The following is a 15900-nucleotide window of genomic DNA, read 5'->3' as shown; positions in this document are numbered from 1 at the left end:
GGGCTCCTGCTCCTCGCGATCCGACTGGAGATGTCCCCCGGCTCTGGTCACGGCGGGAGGGGAGGGGTCACGTACTAACCTGTCCCGGGCGGATATTCTTGCATGTTTATTTTTGGTGTAAAGCATGAAATTTAACTTAACATAACTGAGTGTCACATCTGTGGGCTTTCCTTATCAGCAACCAGAGTACAGCAAGGCAGGCCAAATTCCTAGGCTTAACGCTGTGCTTCTCTCGCCTCTTCCTGTCTGTGTATTTTTTTTAAAGATACATAATATCTGTCGCCTTTTGCATGACTCTCTCTGTGAGTTTTCTCTTTGCATGCTACATTGCTTTGGTTTGAATCTCACAAAGGTTGGTTTCCTTCATTTTACGTTCTCATCACGCCTTTTCCCTCCCTTCACTTGTCGGGCTTTTTATTTTGTCCTTTGTTGGTTTTTTTTTTTGGTTTTGGTTTTTTTTTTTTTTGTTTTGTTTTTTGTTTTTGCAGGTAGAGAAATTAGATCCTCCCTAGTCTTAAACTTTAGCATAACAACATCTCTTTAACGCAATGAGCAGCCACTAAGTCCTGTCTGGCAGCCGCAGAAATGACATCGCCACGCCGGCTGTCCTGTCTCCCTGCGTTTGGGTGGGATGTGATGTCATTTGCTGTCACCTCACTTTCCGTTGTTGCTTTTGGTCGGTAGGACTGTGTTACCTGAACTGTGCACTTTTTGTTTCACAAAACAAAAAAAAAGAACAGACACGCTAAAAAAAGCGGTTCCTTTCTTCTCCACCTGTTCCCATCCCCTCCTCCTTCGCACCCTTCCCGTTTTTCTCTTGTCTGTCCGTCTCCGTTTTACTGCTGGTGTTTCTTTTTCATTGTTTTTTTGGTTCTATTTGATTTTGGTTGGTGGTTTTTTTGTTTTTTTGTTGTTTTTTTTTCCTTTTAGCCTGTTACTGTACAGCTGTTTTGATGTTGTGGTCCGTGTTTTCTGTTACTGGAAAGCAGTTGCCGCTCATTCAAACAAACAAACAAAAAAAAAGTTGGTTAAAACAAACAAAAAAATTGTGCCAAGAACAAATCATCCCAATTGGAGCATGTGGGTAGCAGCCAAATCGCTGTGAGGAGCTTTTCCATGGCCTGCCTGGCCAGAGGTGTGACACTCAGAAGGGAGAGCCAAGAGTGTTACTAATCTAGTATTTAATCAATTTTTTTAAGACCGAGGTGGCCGCCTCGCCATCAGGTGCCTGGCAGAGGCTCCACAAAGTCAACCAAGACCTCCAAAGCGAGCTGGAAGCCCAATGCCAGCGTCAAGAGCTGATCAATCAGCAGATTCAGTCGCTGAAGCGCAGCTACGCCGAGGCCAAGGACGTGATCCGGCACCACGAAGCCGAGATTCAGAGCCTGCAGGCGAGGCTCAGTAACGCGGCGGCCGAGCTCTCCATCAAGGAGCAGACCCTGGCCAAGCTCAAGAGCGACCTGAGGAGCGAAAAAGAGAAAGCCAAAGAGCAGCTGGAGGAGTGGCAGCACGGCGAGGCCGCGCTCAGCTCCCAGCTGAAGGCCAGCGAGCAGAAGCTGAAGAACGCGGAGGCTCTGCTGCTGGAGAAGACCCAGGAGCTGCGGGACCTGGAGATGCAGCAGGCTTTGCAGAGGGATCATCAGAAGGAGGTGCAGCGGCTCCAAGACAGGATCGCGGACCTGAGCAGGCAGCTGAATGCTAGCGAGCAAGCGCGGGTCCTCATGGAGGAGAAGCTGCAGAAGAATTACGAGGCTCTGCTGGAGAGCTGCGAGAGGGAAAAGCAGGTTTTAATACGGAGTCTGAAGGAGGTGGAGGATAAGGCAAATGAGTACGAGAACCAGCTGCAAAATAACGAGCAGCAAATGGAGATTCTGCAGAAGGAGAAGCTGAGTGCAAAGTTCGAAGGCAGCGAGCTTGTCCACCAGCTGGAGGAGCAGCTGGTGATGAAGGAGGCCAGCATCCAGAAACTCGCAGAGCACATCAAGGAGCTCGAAAGAGAAAGAGATCAGATCAAATGTCGGTTCCACGAGCTCATGAATCAGGTTGCCGAGTCGGATAACGAAGTTGCAAAGCTGCAAGCAAAGCTGAAAATGGAAGAGACCAACTACCACAATCTGGAACAATCGTTTGAGGAGGTGTCAGATCAGTTCCAGGGTGTGCAGAAGGTGCTGAAAGAAAAAGAAGAAGAGCTGAGGCACGTTAAGGAAATGCACTTGAGAATTGTGGAGAAGAAAGATCAAGATCTCAGTGAGGCTTTGGTTAAAATGGTTGCTTTAGATAGCAGTTTAGAGGAGACTAAAGTAAAGCTAAAGGCCAAGGAGGAGGCTTTAAAGAAATTAGCTAGTGTAGGCACAGGTCCATGTGCTGAGGAGGTGGAAGACCTTGGCCCTAATCTCGAGGCTGATGAAAGTCATCCGTCCCAACTGGGGCAGCCTCTGCAAACTCAGGATGTCCTCCCAGCTCTGACTTATGCACTGAAGGAGGAGGAGGAGGAGGAGGTTCTTGAGACCAGCCAGAGGCAGGCAGAGGAATTCGGCTCCCCGTCCAAAGCTGTGGAGCTCCAGGACCAAGAGTTAGTTCAGAAAGCCTTAGCAAAGCCTGATGTAGGGATCATGGGGGCCAAGAGGCAAAGAATCCGTTTCTCGAGCATCCAGTGCCAAAAATACATTCATCCAGACGGATCAGAGAAAAACTGGACGAGCAGCACCTCTTCAGACACGAGCCAAGACAGATCGCTGTCTGAAGAAAGCATGTCATCAGAGCCAGCTCTTGGTTACCCATCATCAGGGACGAGCGACTCTGAGACCTATCTCTCAATCATCCATTCCCTGGAAACCAAACTTTACATTACAGAGGAAAAACTCAAAGACGTAACGATGAAGCTTGAAAGCCAGCACGGCCATAATCAGGAGACGCTCATCGCCCTCCACCATCAGTGGGCCAGCACGGAGTCTCAGCTGCGGGAACAACTTCAGACCAGCTTATCCCAAGTCAGTGCTTTGATCTCGCAGCTGGAGAGTGAGAGGCAGGAAAAGTTCAAGCTCATAGAAAATCACGTTAGTGAGCTGGGAGGTTTCCAAATGAAAAATGATCAAGCGCTGACTTGCTTAGAGAAGTGCCGGGAGCAGCTAAGATCTTTGCCCAAGTCAGACAAGGAAAAAGAGGGTGATTTGTTCCTTGTTACTCTCTCCAGCATGGAAACAACCTTATCGAATGCAATCCAAGCCTTGAGAGGGGCGCCAGTCCCCTCGGAGTATCAGCAGAGTGAAAGCCTTATCGCAGAAAGCCCCGCTCCAGAAGGAGGTTTTTTAGGAGAAGAGGAGCACGTCTCCAAGGAGCAGCGAGCGGAAATGTTTGACGCCGGCCAGTTGAGATGGCTTTCTGAGAGAGTGGCATTTGAGGCCTCTCTCATCAACCAAATAGCAGAGTCTTTGAAAAATGCAAGCTCTGAGATATCGCAGCTTCTGAGAGAGATCCAGGGAACGGCTGAGGTGGTTTTGTTGGAGCCGGCAAATGTTTCTCATACAGCAGTCGACTTGGCCAGTGTCCTATCTAAGAAGCTGCTGCTGGAAGGGGAGTTCTGGAGCCAGGTGGAGGAGCTGAGAGTGCACTTGAGCACCAGAGAAGGAGAAGCCGAGGGCAAAACAGAAACAACAGGTTTGGGCTTTTCTTCATGTTTTCTCAGTGCTGTAGCAGATGCTACATTGATCAAGGCAGAACTTGGGTTTGTCGCACAGAAAATGAGAGAATCTTTTCATCAGAGATTAAAAAAAATCGAAGAAGACCTCCATAATACCAAAACAGCTCTCCAGCAGCATAAATGCATGTTGGAGGAGATCATCAAAGCGTACAGGACTCCTGATTTTGACAGAGTTATGCACCAGATTTCTGAAGCACTTGAAATTCAAAAAGATGCTTCAGAAAGAACCCAAGTCTCCTGGGACGGGAGCCACCTGCAAATGGTGCCGTGTCAGGAATTAGCCAAGGCGGAGGAGATTGGCAGCCTGCCGGACCGTAGTAGTGAAGCTCTTGTTTCCATTCAGGAAGATCTTGCCCAACAACTAAAGGACAAATCAAATGTTCTGAGAGAAATATCTGTTGCCTTACTCTCTCTGCCTCCTGAGGAGGCAATGAGAGACTGTCAGAAGCTCCTGAAGATATCTCAGAGTCTTTCATATCATTCGTGCATGGGAGACCTTGAACGGTATTCCTCTTTGTTAGTCCAAGACGCAATTGTTCAGGCTCAGGTTTGTTACGCCGCTTGCAAAGTCCGACTGGAGTATGAGAGAGAGCTGAAGTCCTACAAGGAGTCCTTGCAGAGCATGGACGCGCTCTGCCAAGAGCGCGTGAAGACGGTCTCTCTCCTTCGGGACGAGTACGAAGACTTGCTTAGAAAGCAGCAGGGTGAGTACGGCGAGGTGATCGCCATGCTTGAACGGGAGAACGCTGATCTCAAAGCAAAGGTGTCCCAGCTTGACAGTCAGCGAAGGCTTTTGGAGGAAGAGGAGCATAAACACAGCAAGAGCTTGAGTGAATTGCAGGGACGGTATGAGGAGGAGATTCGAAATGTGATAGAGCAACTAAACAGGACCGAGGATGCTCTGAAGGCCGAGAGGACAGAGGGTCTCAACCAGCTGGATGCCATCGTCCGTGACAAGCAGAACATGGAGCGGTATCACCTGGAGCAGATGCAAATGCTGGAGGACAAGTTCCAGGCCAAGATCAAGGAGCTGCAGGTCATCCACGGCGAGGAGCTGCAGGCGTTGCAGGAGCACTACAGCCAGAACCTGCAGCGCCTGCAGGAGACCCTGGACGAATACCAGCGGCAGCACCCGGAGGCGTCCCCCGCGGCAGGCCCGGGTGGTGGGGACGCCTGGGCGGCTGATGAGACGGGTGGCACCGGGCAGGACCCCGGCAGCGACCCGGACTCCATGCACGGCCTGAGGGAGCGTATCCAGGAGCTGGAGGCCCAGATGAACGTCATGAGGGATGAGCTGGAGAACAAGCATCTGGAGGGGAACGCTTCCACCTTGAGGGAAAAATACCAGAAAGACTTTGAAAACTTAAAGGTGTTGATACGTTTAACGCTTTACGCTTTCCACCGCTGAGTGTACAGGAGGGTGCGTTCGGTCCTGGGGTTGGCTTGCCGAACCAAGGGTGTCCCCCAAAAGAGCCAGCAATGCAGAAGCAAGCCCCAGAGTGTTAGAAAGGCCTCTGTAAAGCATGGCATTTCCCTTTTCTCCATGCTGGGGTATTCTAAATGCATTGCTGAGGCCTTGGGCTCGGTGGGAGGGTCGATTAATGGTGGCAGCCTCTGCCTGTAGAGGGAGGGAGGGTTTCAAAGTAGCTTGATAACTTCACGTTATCCTTCAATACGAAGACCGTAGTGTTTCTCTTCATACCTGAGGCGTAAGTTTTGTTTGTGACTTCCCTTTAAAAGCATTCCTCAACTCTGTCTCTTCCAGTCTGATCAAATCTCCAGTCTGTCTCTGCTGCCCTCAAAAACGTGAGATGAAATGGAAACCCAGTGCTCTCAAAATGTCTGTTCCCGGGGAAAGCAGCTGCAAACAGATGCCAAGTTCTGTAGCAAAGCAAAGCTCCTCTGCCCCAGGCTGCAAGGAGAACCACCCTGGTGTTGGACACCAGCGATTCTATACAGAACAAACAGTGCACAGTTACGGGAAACCCCGGCTAGGTGCAGAAAAACCCAGTGGCAGCGAAGCGCCCGCGGTCAGATTGCTCCACCAGTCAGGACTGGCTGTAAAACTAACCTGAGATAGTACAGCATCAAGAAAACCCTCTTGGATTTGGTGTTTTGCTTTTGATTGGAGAGCATTTCCAGTTCGGCAGTGGGTTTAGGGCAGTAGAGGACTTTTGGCAGCACCCAGGGAGGCTTCCGGGTTGAACGGGCAGCCGGAAGGGCAGTGATGTGGGCTGCACGCAGAGGCTGTGCCAGCGAGGCTTTCATGGAGCAGTCATTCTTCACAGTCGGCAAAAACGTGGGCGAGCTTGCTTCCAGCCACGAGATCTTCAGCACACATTTGGGCTGGGGGTAAAGCAAGGCTCAACTCTAGCCAAAACCCGGGTTTAGCCTGGGGAGAGCAGTATGGAATCCTAGAATGGTTTGGGTTGGAAGAGACCTTAAAGATCATCTAGTTCCAACCCCTGGCCATGGGCAGGGACACCTCCCTCTAGATCAGGTTACTCAAAGCCCCGTCCAACCTGGCCTTGAACAGTCGTTCTGCTGCGTCCCATCAGGGGTGAATCAGGTGTCCAGCGGAGGTGGGAGGGAAGCGGTGGTGTTCACTGAATGCTGTCTTCTCCATCTTAATCCTTAGGAAGGAAAAACCCTTCTTGAGCCTCCTGCTCAGGTCAGTGGGACACAAGGGTAACACCTTGACCTGCAAGCCAGGCACCAAACAGGGTCACTCGTACCGAGGGATGTTCTTCTTTTGGAAGAAGCAAAAAGGCCAGCACCAAAACAGAGGCTGCAAAATAACAGCAAGCAATGAACCTGACCTCCCGCCTCTGTTTTCAGCTTTGGTCTGCCAAATTTGTGGTTAGCCTGGCGGGAAGGCAAGTGGCATCTTCTGGGCAGAGCCCAGAGCATCTTCTGGGCTCTCCAGGAGGAGAGCAGAGCGAACCAGCTTCTCTCTGCACCTCGGTAGGAAGCAGAGGGACAGACAGCAAAATAGAAACCACCCTTGGTTAGAAAGCTAACCAGGCGATCGCAAACCTGTCTGATTTACAGGTTAAAATGTGCTCAGTTCTTCTCTTCTGAAGCTGATGGAGAATGTGCCATCAGTGAGGTACTGGCTTGTACGTGTCCGGGTGTCCTGGATTTATAGCAATGCGTTTCCAGTACGTTCGATACGGGATCTACAGCCAGACCTACGGAGGAGCATTCAGCCTTCTCCTCCAGCAGTAGGGGTGCAATGACGAATCCTGCAAGGCTGCTTCGTGCCTCTCCGTAGTCAGCCAAGTCCAGGCAGGTTCTGGCACTGAGTTACACATTTCACACACACACACAAAAAAAAAAAAAAAAAAAAAAAAAAAGAAAGAGCCGAGAAAATTAAGAACGCCTCAGGATTCAAACTTATTCAAACTTAAAGGGGAGGAATAAAAGCACCAGCGCTGAAAATCAGGAATGACAGTGGCACGGGCTACAGAGCATTAGACAGCGAAGTGATGCTGAAGCGTGTATGTTAGCGTAGGTCAGTGCGTGTTAGACTGTCATGAGCGCTCTTGTCACTGGGAGAGTAGATTTGTCCCCCTTAAATTTCCCATGGAGTCCCAATAGGTGACAGTTCTCGCTTCCCATGGAAAACAGGAGTGTGAATCAAGAAGAAATCCATTGAAATCAGGAAATAAAGCCAGCCTGTAACATTAGAAGGAGAAAAGCCTGGTGCGGTGCTCGGCACCCAGATTGTCCCCAGATGTCTGACGGGGCTCGTGCCCTGCATCCCCGCTGCGTGCCCCTGCCCAGCTCGTGGCTCGAGCCAGCCTGTGGCTTTGCTGTCCTGCTTCTGTCCCGCAGCCCTCTGTCTGTCCAGGATCCCGATTGCTTGGCGGGGGCAGCCGGGCTGAACTGTCAACGGGTTTTTGCATTTGTCTCGCTGCAGAGGCAGGAGCGGGGTCTGTGCCTGGGGCAGGACCGGGCTGGAATTCAGGATCTCACGGCTGGTGACTTCTGAATCCCCAGAGCGCTGCTCCCGTGGCCTGGCCTAAGTTCAGTCCTAGTAATTCAATTAGCAAATAATTGCCTGCGCAGCATTTGAAGCGATACTCGGTTGGGAATTAAGGTCCTGTTGCTGTCACAAGTCATGTGGTTGCCACCCTGGAGGTGGCCGCATAAAATCAGGCATTGCAAAAGAGAGCAGACGGAGCATAGCAGGCTTTTTTTTGTTGTTTTTAACATGTAAACATATGTTAAATTCCGATTCCCCAGTCGGGTCTGAACCCAGACCTACCTTGTCCTTCCCTTTCACCAGAGCTGTCAGGGTTCAAGCTGACAGGACAAGCTCTGGCCTCGCAAGGTCCGTCCTCGGCCAGCTCCTCCATGGTTGGGGAGGGAGAAGATCCCCATGATGGAACCTGGGTGCCAACCAGCCTGCTGGTGTGCAGTTTCTGGCGGGCTCACCACTGCTGTGACACCAGCCAACCCCTTCCCCTCGTCCCTTTTGCAGGCAACATGTGAAAGGGGCTTTGCAGCCATGGAGGAGACACACCAGAAGAAGATCGAGGACCTGCAGCGGCAGCACCAGCGGGAGCTGGAGAAGCTGCGGGAGGAGAAAGACCGCCTGCTAGCAGAAGAAACGGCTGCCACCATTTCAGGTATGGGGACACACCAGAGGTTCCCCGTGATGGGGCAGCTCCATGTTGATGGGGACATAGGGATGGCGTTTGCGAGCGTGTGGAGGAGTAGAGCGTGGGGTGGGATGAGGGCTGGGTGGGGATCACAGGGAGATGGAGAGAGGCTGGTGGGACATACGTTTCGACCGGGGGCCCATCTCCTGGTCCTTCTCCAGGCTTGGTACCCCTCTCCTTGGCTGTAACATTGTCTGATCCGTTTTCTGTTCCATCTCAGAAAGGCAGTAGTCATTCCTGTGGTTAATTTATTGCCGATTCCACACTGAATTAATTCAACGTCCCAGGGAGTTTTAAAGTGCTGGAGCCCAGGGTCTCTGCATTAGGAGTCCCACAATCCTGGAAACAACATGTGAATTGGATAATCATTTGGACTAATAAAAGTGGGATTTGCAAAAGCCCCTTTGCTGGGGCACAGACTGGAGGGGCCGCAAAGCAGTGGGAGGTTCGCTGGGATGACTCGGGTTTTGTTCCTTTAACAAACAAACAAACAAACCAACAAACAAACAAACCTGTCCTTGGGTGGAGCGGTGCTGGGTGCTAACGCTGTGATGTCCCGCGCAGCCATCGAAGCCATGAAGAACGCGCACAGAGAGGAGCTGGAGCGAGAGCTGGAGAAGTCCCAGCGCTCCCAGATCAGCAGCGTCAATGCCGACATCGAGGCCCTCCGAAGGCAATACCTGTAAGACCATCATCATCCTCCGTCTGTCACTTTGTCTCGCAGGGAGATCACGTGTGTGGGGAGGCCCCTTTCTCCCCATTGATTTTGGCAACGAGTTAGGGGCAGACCTGTCATCGCAGGGACCCTCTTCCCTTGGTCCCGACCCAGCTGCTCCCATGGGAGGCTCCTGGTTGCTTTGTAATCTTTTGGGCTCCAGGTCAATGTCCCCACGCTACCCAAATTCAGCTGCTTTATGGTCACCAGAAGTAGCAGATGTGCACACGCGGTGCTGCTTTTCACGCAGCTGCTGCGGGAGGGTTGCTCAACCAGATCTAACCAGGCGAGGAAAAAACACTTAACTTTTCATGGCAAGGCAATCCTCAGGTGGGAGCCGAGCAGAACGGCCAAGCAGCTTTCTTAACCTTGATGCATCTACCCAAGATGTGTAGGTGTGCAAATACACCGGGTCCCGAGGCCCCAGAGCAAACTTGATAGATCTCGGCTCAATTTTGGAAACCTGAGGAAGTCCTACCATTTAACTTCCTAGAGAAAGATCTGCTGTCCCCGTGCCCAAGCATCGCCACGCCAGGAGAGGGAAGGCCTGGCTTGCTCTAGGCTTGAGATTTTACCCAAAGGACTTTCCCAAGTCCCCCTCCGCAGTGCTTAGATCCCTGTTGGGTTGTCCCAGGGTGTTGGAGGAAGAGTGGGCACGGGGGGGTGCGTGCGGGGAGGGCACTACCCGGCGTGTGTTTCCCCAGGGAGGAGCTGCAGTCGGTGCAGCGGGAGCTGGAGGTCCTTTCGGAGCAGTATTCGCAGAAGTGTTTGGAAAACGCCCACCTGGCGCAGGCGCTGGAGGCTGAGAGGCAGGCCCTCCGCCAGTGCCAGCGGGAGAACCAGGAGCTCAACGCCCACAACCAGGTGAGGGTCCCCGCCGTGCCCAGGCAGGGGGCGTGGGCAGGGGGTGACGGGCGATCCGCCCGGCGGGCAGCGGCAGCGGGCTCTGCGCCGAGCCATGGCTGCGATCCGCCCTTTCCACAACGGCTGTCCTCCTCTTCCCAGGAGCTGAATAACCGCCTGGCTGCGGAGATCACGCGATTGCGGACCCTGCTGACCGGGGAAGGCGGGGGAGAGGCTGCTGGATCGCCTCTCACGCAGGGCAAGGACGCCTACGAGCTGGAGGTGAGCTCTGCTGTGCCAAAGGGGCGGCACTGGTGGGCACAACGTGCCTGCGGCCCCCCGGGAGCATGCCACAGCCATCCATCCCTCCACGCAGCAGGTCTGCATGTGCCTCGTGGGGTGCAGTGGGGCCAGGAGCTTTTGGAGTCCTGATCTTCCCTTCTCACCATGTTGAGCCAGACACCCACTCTTCCTTCTCCATCCCCTGCTTGTCCCCTGGGATCCAGTCCGCGCAAAGCAGTGGGAACTAACAGAAAATCTAGTGGGAGGTGTCCCTGCCCAGGGCAGGGGGGTTGAAACTGGATGATCTTTAAGGTCCCTTCCAACCCGAACCATTCTGTGATTTTATGAAACCAAGGGGTCGAAGTCCCATGAGACCCAGGAGTAATTTTCTTGTATGAACCAGCAGCTTTGCGGTGCTGGCGTGGAGCCGGCGTGGGGCTGAGCCTCCAGCCTTGGCTCAGCGGTCAGCGGGCGCAGTGGGTGAGCATCTCGGGGTGGCACTGTGTCTACTTGGGTGCGAACACGCGCTGCTTTTGTTCCCACAGGTCCTGCTGCGGGTCAAAGAATCAGAAATCCAGTACCTGAAGCAGGAGATCAGCTCCCTCAAAGACGAGCTGCAGACGGCGCTGAGGGTAATGCCCGGGGACATTTCTGCAAATCCTCTTACGGGCTGTGGTCTGCTCCTGTCTGTGTGTGCGCGCTTAGATTCCAGCTCACTTGTCCCCACGTTTGAAACAACATTTAATTTTTCCCCTGAATGGGATTGAATACCCATTTTGGTGTCATCAGCAAAGCACTCCACGACTGTGTCAGCTCAGGGCTCACGCCTTCTCCCTGCTTGTGGGAAAATATCCCCTTCGGTGTTTTTCCCTTATTTCCTGTCACATCAGATTCAGATTTGAAATGGCAAAAGTAATCAGTGTCAGAGATCTGCCCAGCCTCCCAGCATCGGATCTGGTTTGCTCCGGACAGCCTCTTTGCCAAGGCCATTTCTGGGAATTCTGCTTGAATTCCGTGTCTTTGCTAAAATTAAAACCCACAAACAAGTAATCCTGTCAGGAAGGGGCTGCATGCACAGGCAGCGCTGTGTGCTCGCCGCTGGGCTCGCCGCTTTCTGCCTGTCTCTCTCGAGTCCCATACTGCTGAAATGCGTGCGTTGTCCCGACCGAGCATTTCTCCCCGCCGCCGGCTCTTCTTCCGTCGGCGTTTGCCAAGCCTTCAGTGCCTTCACGGCCCCCTCGGCTCCAGCTGTATGTCTGACTCCGTTGGGTTGTTCTTGTTCCTTTGCCAGGATAAGAAATACGCCAGCGACAAGTACAAAGACATCTACACGGAGCTGAGCATCGTGAAGGCCAAGGCAGACTGCGATATCAGCAGGTTGAAAGAGCAGCTGAAAGCAGCCACAGAAGCTCAGGGAGAGAAATCCCCTGTGAACACCACTGTATCGGGATACGGTCAGTCCTCCTCCAGCAGCTTTAAGCAATCGTGGGTGCCCCGAGCTAACACGTGCCTCCTGGCGTACAAGCCCTTGTGCGGTAACGGGTCGGAGTGGTGCTTTTTTGCCGTTTGATGCCGCTTCCCACCTCTGCTCCTTACAGACAACCTCACCGGGGATGGCAGGGACCAGGCAGCCCTGAATTGCCCTCCCGGGGCAGTTCCTCCTTCCAGCCCCACGGATGGGAAGCGGGTGGGCTTTGAAAGCCTCCGGGCATTTTGCATTGGGAAAAACCACGCGACGCAGCGGAGCGGAGACCCCCGAGAGTCCCCTCTGCCCTTCCGGCAGCTTCAGTCGGGCTCCTCGGCGCACTTTCCCGGGCTGGGATGGCAGAAGGGACCCAGCCCTGCTCCTTGCAGGAAGCCCACGAGCAACCACGCTAACGCTGCTTCTTTTGCTTCTCCCCAGATATTATGAAATCAAAAAGCAACCCTGATTTCTTGAAGAAAGACAGATCCAGTGTTAGCCGGCAACTAAGGAATATCAGGTCAAAGGTGAGCTCAGATCTCCTTCCCCGTGCGATTAAAATGCCCAGCGTTACTCTCCGGTGGGGGTCCCAGGTGGGAAGAAATTGGTAGGGGAAGAAAACCATGAATTTCCCAGTCACTAGCGCCAGCCTGGATGGCACTGGGGAGAAAAGTGAGCTTTTGACTGCGAAACGGCTGGCTGTGCAGCCAGGCAGGGCAGACGCACTCCTGACTGCTGAGGTCGAGGTGCGAAGCTGCTCCCGGCTGAAAAAAGGACAAAGTTCACCCCGTTCTTTGGTCTTTCGCAGGAGGAGAAAGGAGACCATTCTCCCAGTATTTGCTCCCTGTTTTCAGTTGAAATTTAGGTGGTGTCAGTAGGTGGAAACGTGCACGTCATTCTAGGTTTTACGGTGTTCATCACTGCAAGGTTTTTGGTCTTTATATGGATCAACGCCGCCTTGGTCCTGGGCATATTTAACACGCGCTTTGCTTGTGTGTTAACACGGTGCAGATGGCCCTGTGTTTCTCCGGCTGGTCTGTATTTGCTGTTGGTCCCAAAGCCCAGTGATGCTGTGCCAAGCTCTCCTGCTTGGCTCGCTGACTGCCAGAGTCACATCACGTTCCACGCTGGCCGTTCCTTTGGGACCACAGGGATAAAAAGGGCAAATAAAGCCGCTGAGAAGCCATCGTTAAACATAGGTCAGTTGGAAGGAAGGTCAGCATGGGCAAAACCTGCTTTGCCTCTCACCACTGGCTACCTGGTGTCTCATGCTGATGTTTGAAGTGGTTGGGACCTTGGGCAGAGCGAGAAGCCGGGTAGCCCAAAGGCTTCTAGCTCGGTGCCCATGCTGGGGAAACAGTCACCACCCGAGCCCTGCGAGCGGCAGGTCATCGGCTTGGGGTGTCTGCGCTGCGCCGAGTAAATACAGAGAGCACCTCTGCGCGTTTCAGGGGCAGCCCAGACCGGCTGGGCCAGCGCTGATGTTGGGTTTCCCCTCACCATTTCAACTGGGACCACTTCTCCCGTGGTCCCGCCTGCGCGTTGCTCGGTGGGGGAAGGAGGAGAGCAAGCATGGGCTCTGCCCGGGCGCGCTGCCGGCTCGCATCGCTGCCGGGGCTGGGGGGCTGGGGCTGCGCGAGCGCCGATGCATTCAGGATTTATGAGCTTCTTCTTTTGTTTTGTTTTGTTTTGTTGTTTTTTTTTTTTTTTCTTTATTTTGCTTTTTCCTTCAACAGTCCGTTATTGAGCAGGTCTCATGGGATAACTGAAATGAACCCGAGTCCAGGTTCCCTGCCACGTAGGTAAACAAACCGGCACCCACCAAGCGACGCAGCTGCCCGCTGGAGCGGCCCACTTTTGCATGCACTGCTCACACCTCCACGGCAAACGAGAGCCTTTCTTCTCTTAATGACTGACTGGTTCATTCACGGCTAATTATTTCACTGGGGGAGGGGGAAGGGGAGAAGTCAGAGTACCCAAGATCCATAGTAAATGCAGTCTCTCTGGCTCTTCCCTGGGGAATACGGCTTTCTCGTCTTCCTGCTCCTCCCACCCTCGCCAACACAGCTAACCATCGCGGAGAGGATTTGGACACGGTGGGGCACGTTTTCCTGTTTGCTGTGTTGGGAGCGCGGGACGCTGAGTGTGCATGCTTGACTGACTCTGCATGCCTCAGACTAAACTTTAGCAACATCCAGGTCTTGTAGGAGAAATAGCCGTTCTGCTGTTAGCCCAGCGGAGGAGTGGGTCAGTGATGCCTATAAATTTCCCACAAAGGCCAGCAGCGTGTAAGATGGTGGCCCCCCCGTCTCAGCTGCAGAGGGGATGTCCTCGGCTGCCCTATATTTCCTTTACCTGTAATTGCTGCTTCTTTAGGTTGATCTGTGCCTGAGCATAAGAGTCCTCCTTGCCCAGTAACCTCCTCCTCCTGCTCCCCAGGCTTCTTCCAGCTCCCCGGTGTCTACCCCGCTGCTCCATCCCTTGGCACTGCGCCTGCATCCCACACGCTGGCCTGAGGCTTCCGAGCTCATCCAGCAAAAAGAGGGAGCTGACGAGAAACAGACCGATCCTAATGACCCAAATATCTCGAGTAACCGGAGCAATAGTTAATTTACTGGCCGGTGGTAAAGACTGAGGTTAGAGCACCTGCAGAGGGAGGTTAGAGAAGAGGGGAGGTCCCCAGCATGGTGGCAGAGGGGTGGCTGGAGAGCCCCAGGAGGTCGGATGGAGGATCCCTTTATCACAGATTTCATCCTACGTTAGTCCCCCTTCATCAGGCTCCCGTCGACAGCAACTCAAATGGGTTGTGTGACTGCCTAAGGGGTGAATTTCCTGGACTTTGTACCATCAGGCAGAATAGTCTAATGGTTTCTGTTGTCTCCTTCCATCTGATGAGAAATCAGAAGTACAAACTGGAATGCACGGGCTGCTGCCTATTAAAGAGGCCCAAAGTAAACTTCCTTTAGGAAGCGGGTGCTCAGAGACTCGCATCCCCAGAGACCCCGCTGCCCGTTGAAAAGCAAGCACGCGGCATTGGTAAATTCAGACCAATCCATTTTAGTGCTTTCATTTCCGTGCCGCGTCCCAAAGCTGTTCTGTATTTGTGGGCCTGGGGGAGGAGGAACATTTAAAGAAATACAGTAACCATGGGAACCTGCACGGCCTCGGGGCAAGTTTATCATGGAGCCCTGCCTTGATAAACACACGTCAAACAAAACCCAGCCCCAAAATCTAACCTGCTGCTGCCGCCATTGTACGGTCCCCTGGCACCACAATCGGGGAAGTACGAGGAGAACCACGATCGGGGAAGTAAGAGGAGAAGGAGAGATGGCTGCCCGTTAGTAGAAGGGGCTTTATTTACAGGCCTGTAAATAATGTTCCAGCTGCAGAGTGAATTCCTTGCAACTCGCAAGGCATCGGCAGGGTTGCCTGCGGGGTGCTGCCTGTCCCGCGGCAGCTGCGGCCCAGCAACGGGAGCTTTTACGGCACGGAGCGGCAGAGCCGTGGCCATCGGCTGGGGAGAAGCCCGTGCCCCCTCAGCAGCACCAAGCAGGGAAACGCACTGGTGCTCTGCTCCCCCGAAGCCCTTACGCCACAGTTTTGGGGCTGCAGGAAGGAGGGAAGGCTGGCTTTAGGCTTGGGCAGCTCCTCAGGCTGGTTTCAGGTTAAAGCTGTCTTACAGGGGGCAAGCAATTTGCTTCTGGGTTTCTGCCCCTCGCGTTGCTGCTTTCCTTGGGTCCCCCACACGTAGGCAAGAGGAGAACTCACAAATCCAAATGCCGAGGGCTAGCGGGGCGGGCTTTTCTGTTGGCTAGCTGAGTGTCGTGCCTTGAAATCTGGATGCTGCATCCGAATGGGATCAGCCATCAGATCCTGCTAGACCTGATGCGAGCATTTAGCCAGTCCTCTGTCTAACCCTGCGCGATAGAGCCAGCTTTGGCTTGGCAGAGCCCCCAGGCTGGGGTTAGAGAAAGGGTGGGATTGTCACTGCTGGCACCAAAACCGCAGTCTCCGGGGCTGCTCGAGCAAAGCCTGTGCGTTGACCGGCGCCGGGACCATCCCAGGCAGACGCAGGGTCAGTCGGTGCTGCAGTGGCGCGGGGAGGACCGGCGTGCAGGTCCTTGCTCAGCAGCGCAGCCGATCCGAGCCGGCCTGCCGGGGGCTCCCGCAGTGCCGGGGCTCCGCTGAAATTGCCCCAAGCCATGGCTGCACCGCAGGCTCCGGGGGTCAT

At 53.7% G+C, this 15900-nt stretch overlaps 1 protein-coding gene across 9 annotated transcripts in view; it reads left to right on the top strand.

Moving 5' to 3' along the window:
* Nucleotides 1–15900, top strand: part of MPRIP (myosin phosphatase Rho interacting protein) — an 83085-nt gene that overhangs the window by 65748 nt on the left and 1437 nt on the right. For 5 of the 9 annotated variants that reach the window (XM_063343324.1, XM_063343322.1, XM_063343321.1 and 2 more), the window contains 8 exons: nucleotides 1200–5069; nucleotides 8187–8334; nucleotides 8932–9049; nucleotides 9787–9946; nucleotides 10088–10207; nucleotides 10753–10839; nucleotides 11499–11661; nucleotides 12111–12196. In XM_063343324.1, the coding sequence (XP_063199394.1) occupies nucleotides 1200–5069; nucleotides 8187–8334; nucleotides 8932–9049; nucleotides 9787–9946; nucleotides 10088–10207; nucleotides 10753–10839; nucleotides 11499–11661; nucleotides 12111–12196 (4752 nt within the window). Of the gene's footprint in view, nucleotides 1–1199; nucleotides 5070–8186; nucleotides 8335–8931; nucleotides 9050–9786; nucleotides 9947–10087; nucleotides 10208–10752; nucleotides 10840–11498; nucleotides 11662–12110; nucleotides 12197–13405; nucleotides 13472–15900 lie in introns of all 9 variants that reach the window. The other 4 variants (XM_063343325.1, XM_063343326.1, XM_063343330.1 and 1 more) reach the window with 4 other exon arrangements.

The sequence above is a fragment of the Chroicocephalus ridibundus genome, chromosome 8 (genome assembly GCF_963924245.1).
Source record: "Chroicocephalus ridibundus chromosome 8, bChrRid1.1, whole genome shotgun sequence".
NCBI lineage: Eukaryota > Metazoa > Chordata > Aves > Charadriiformes > Laridae > Chroicocephalus > Chroicocephalus ridibundus.
This window is presented reverse-complemented; position numbering and strand designations above follow the sequence as displayed.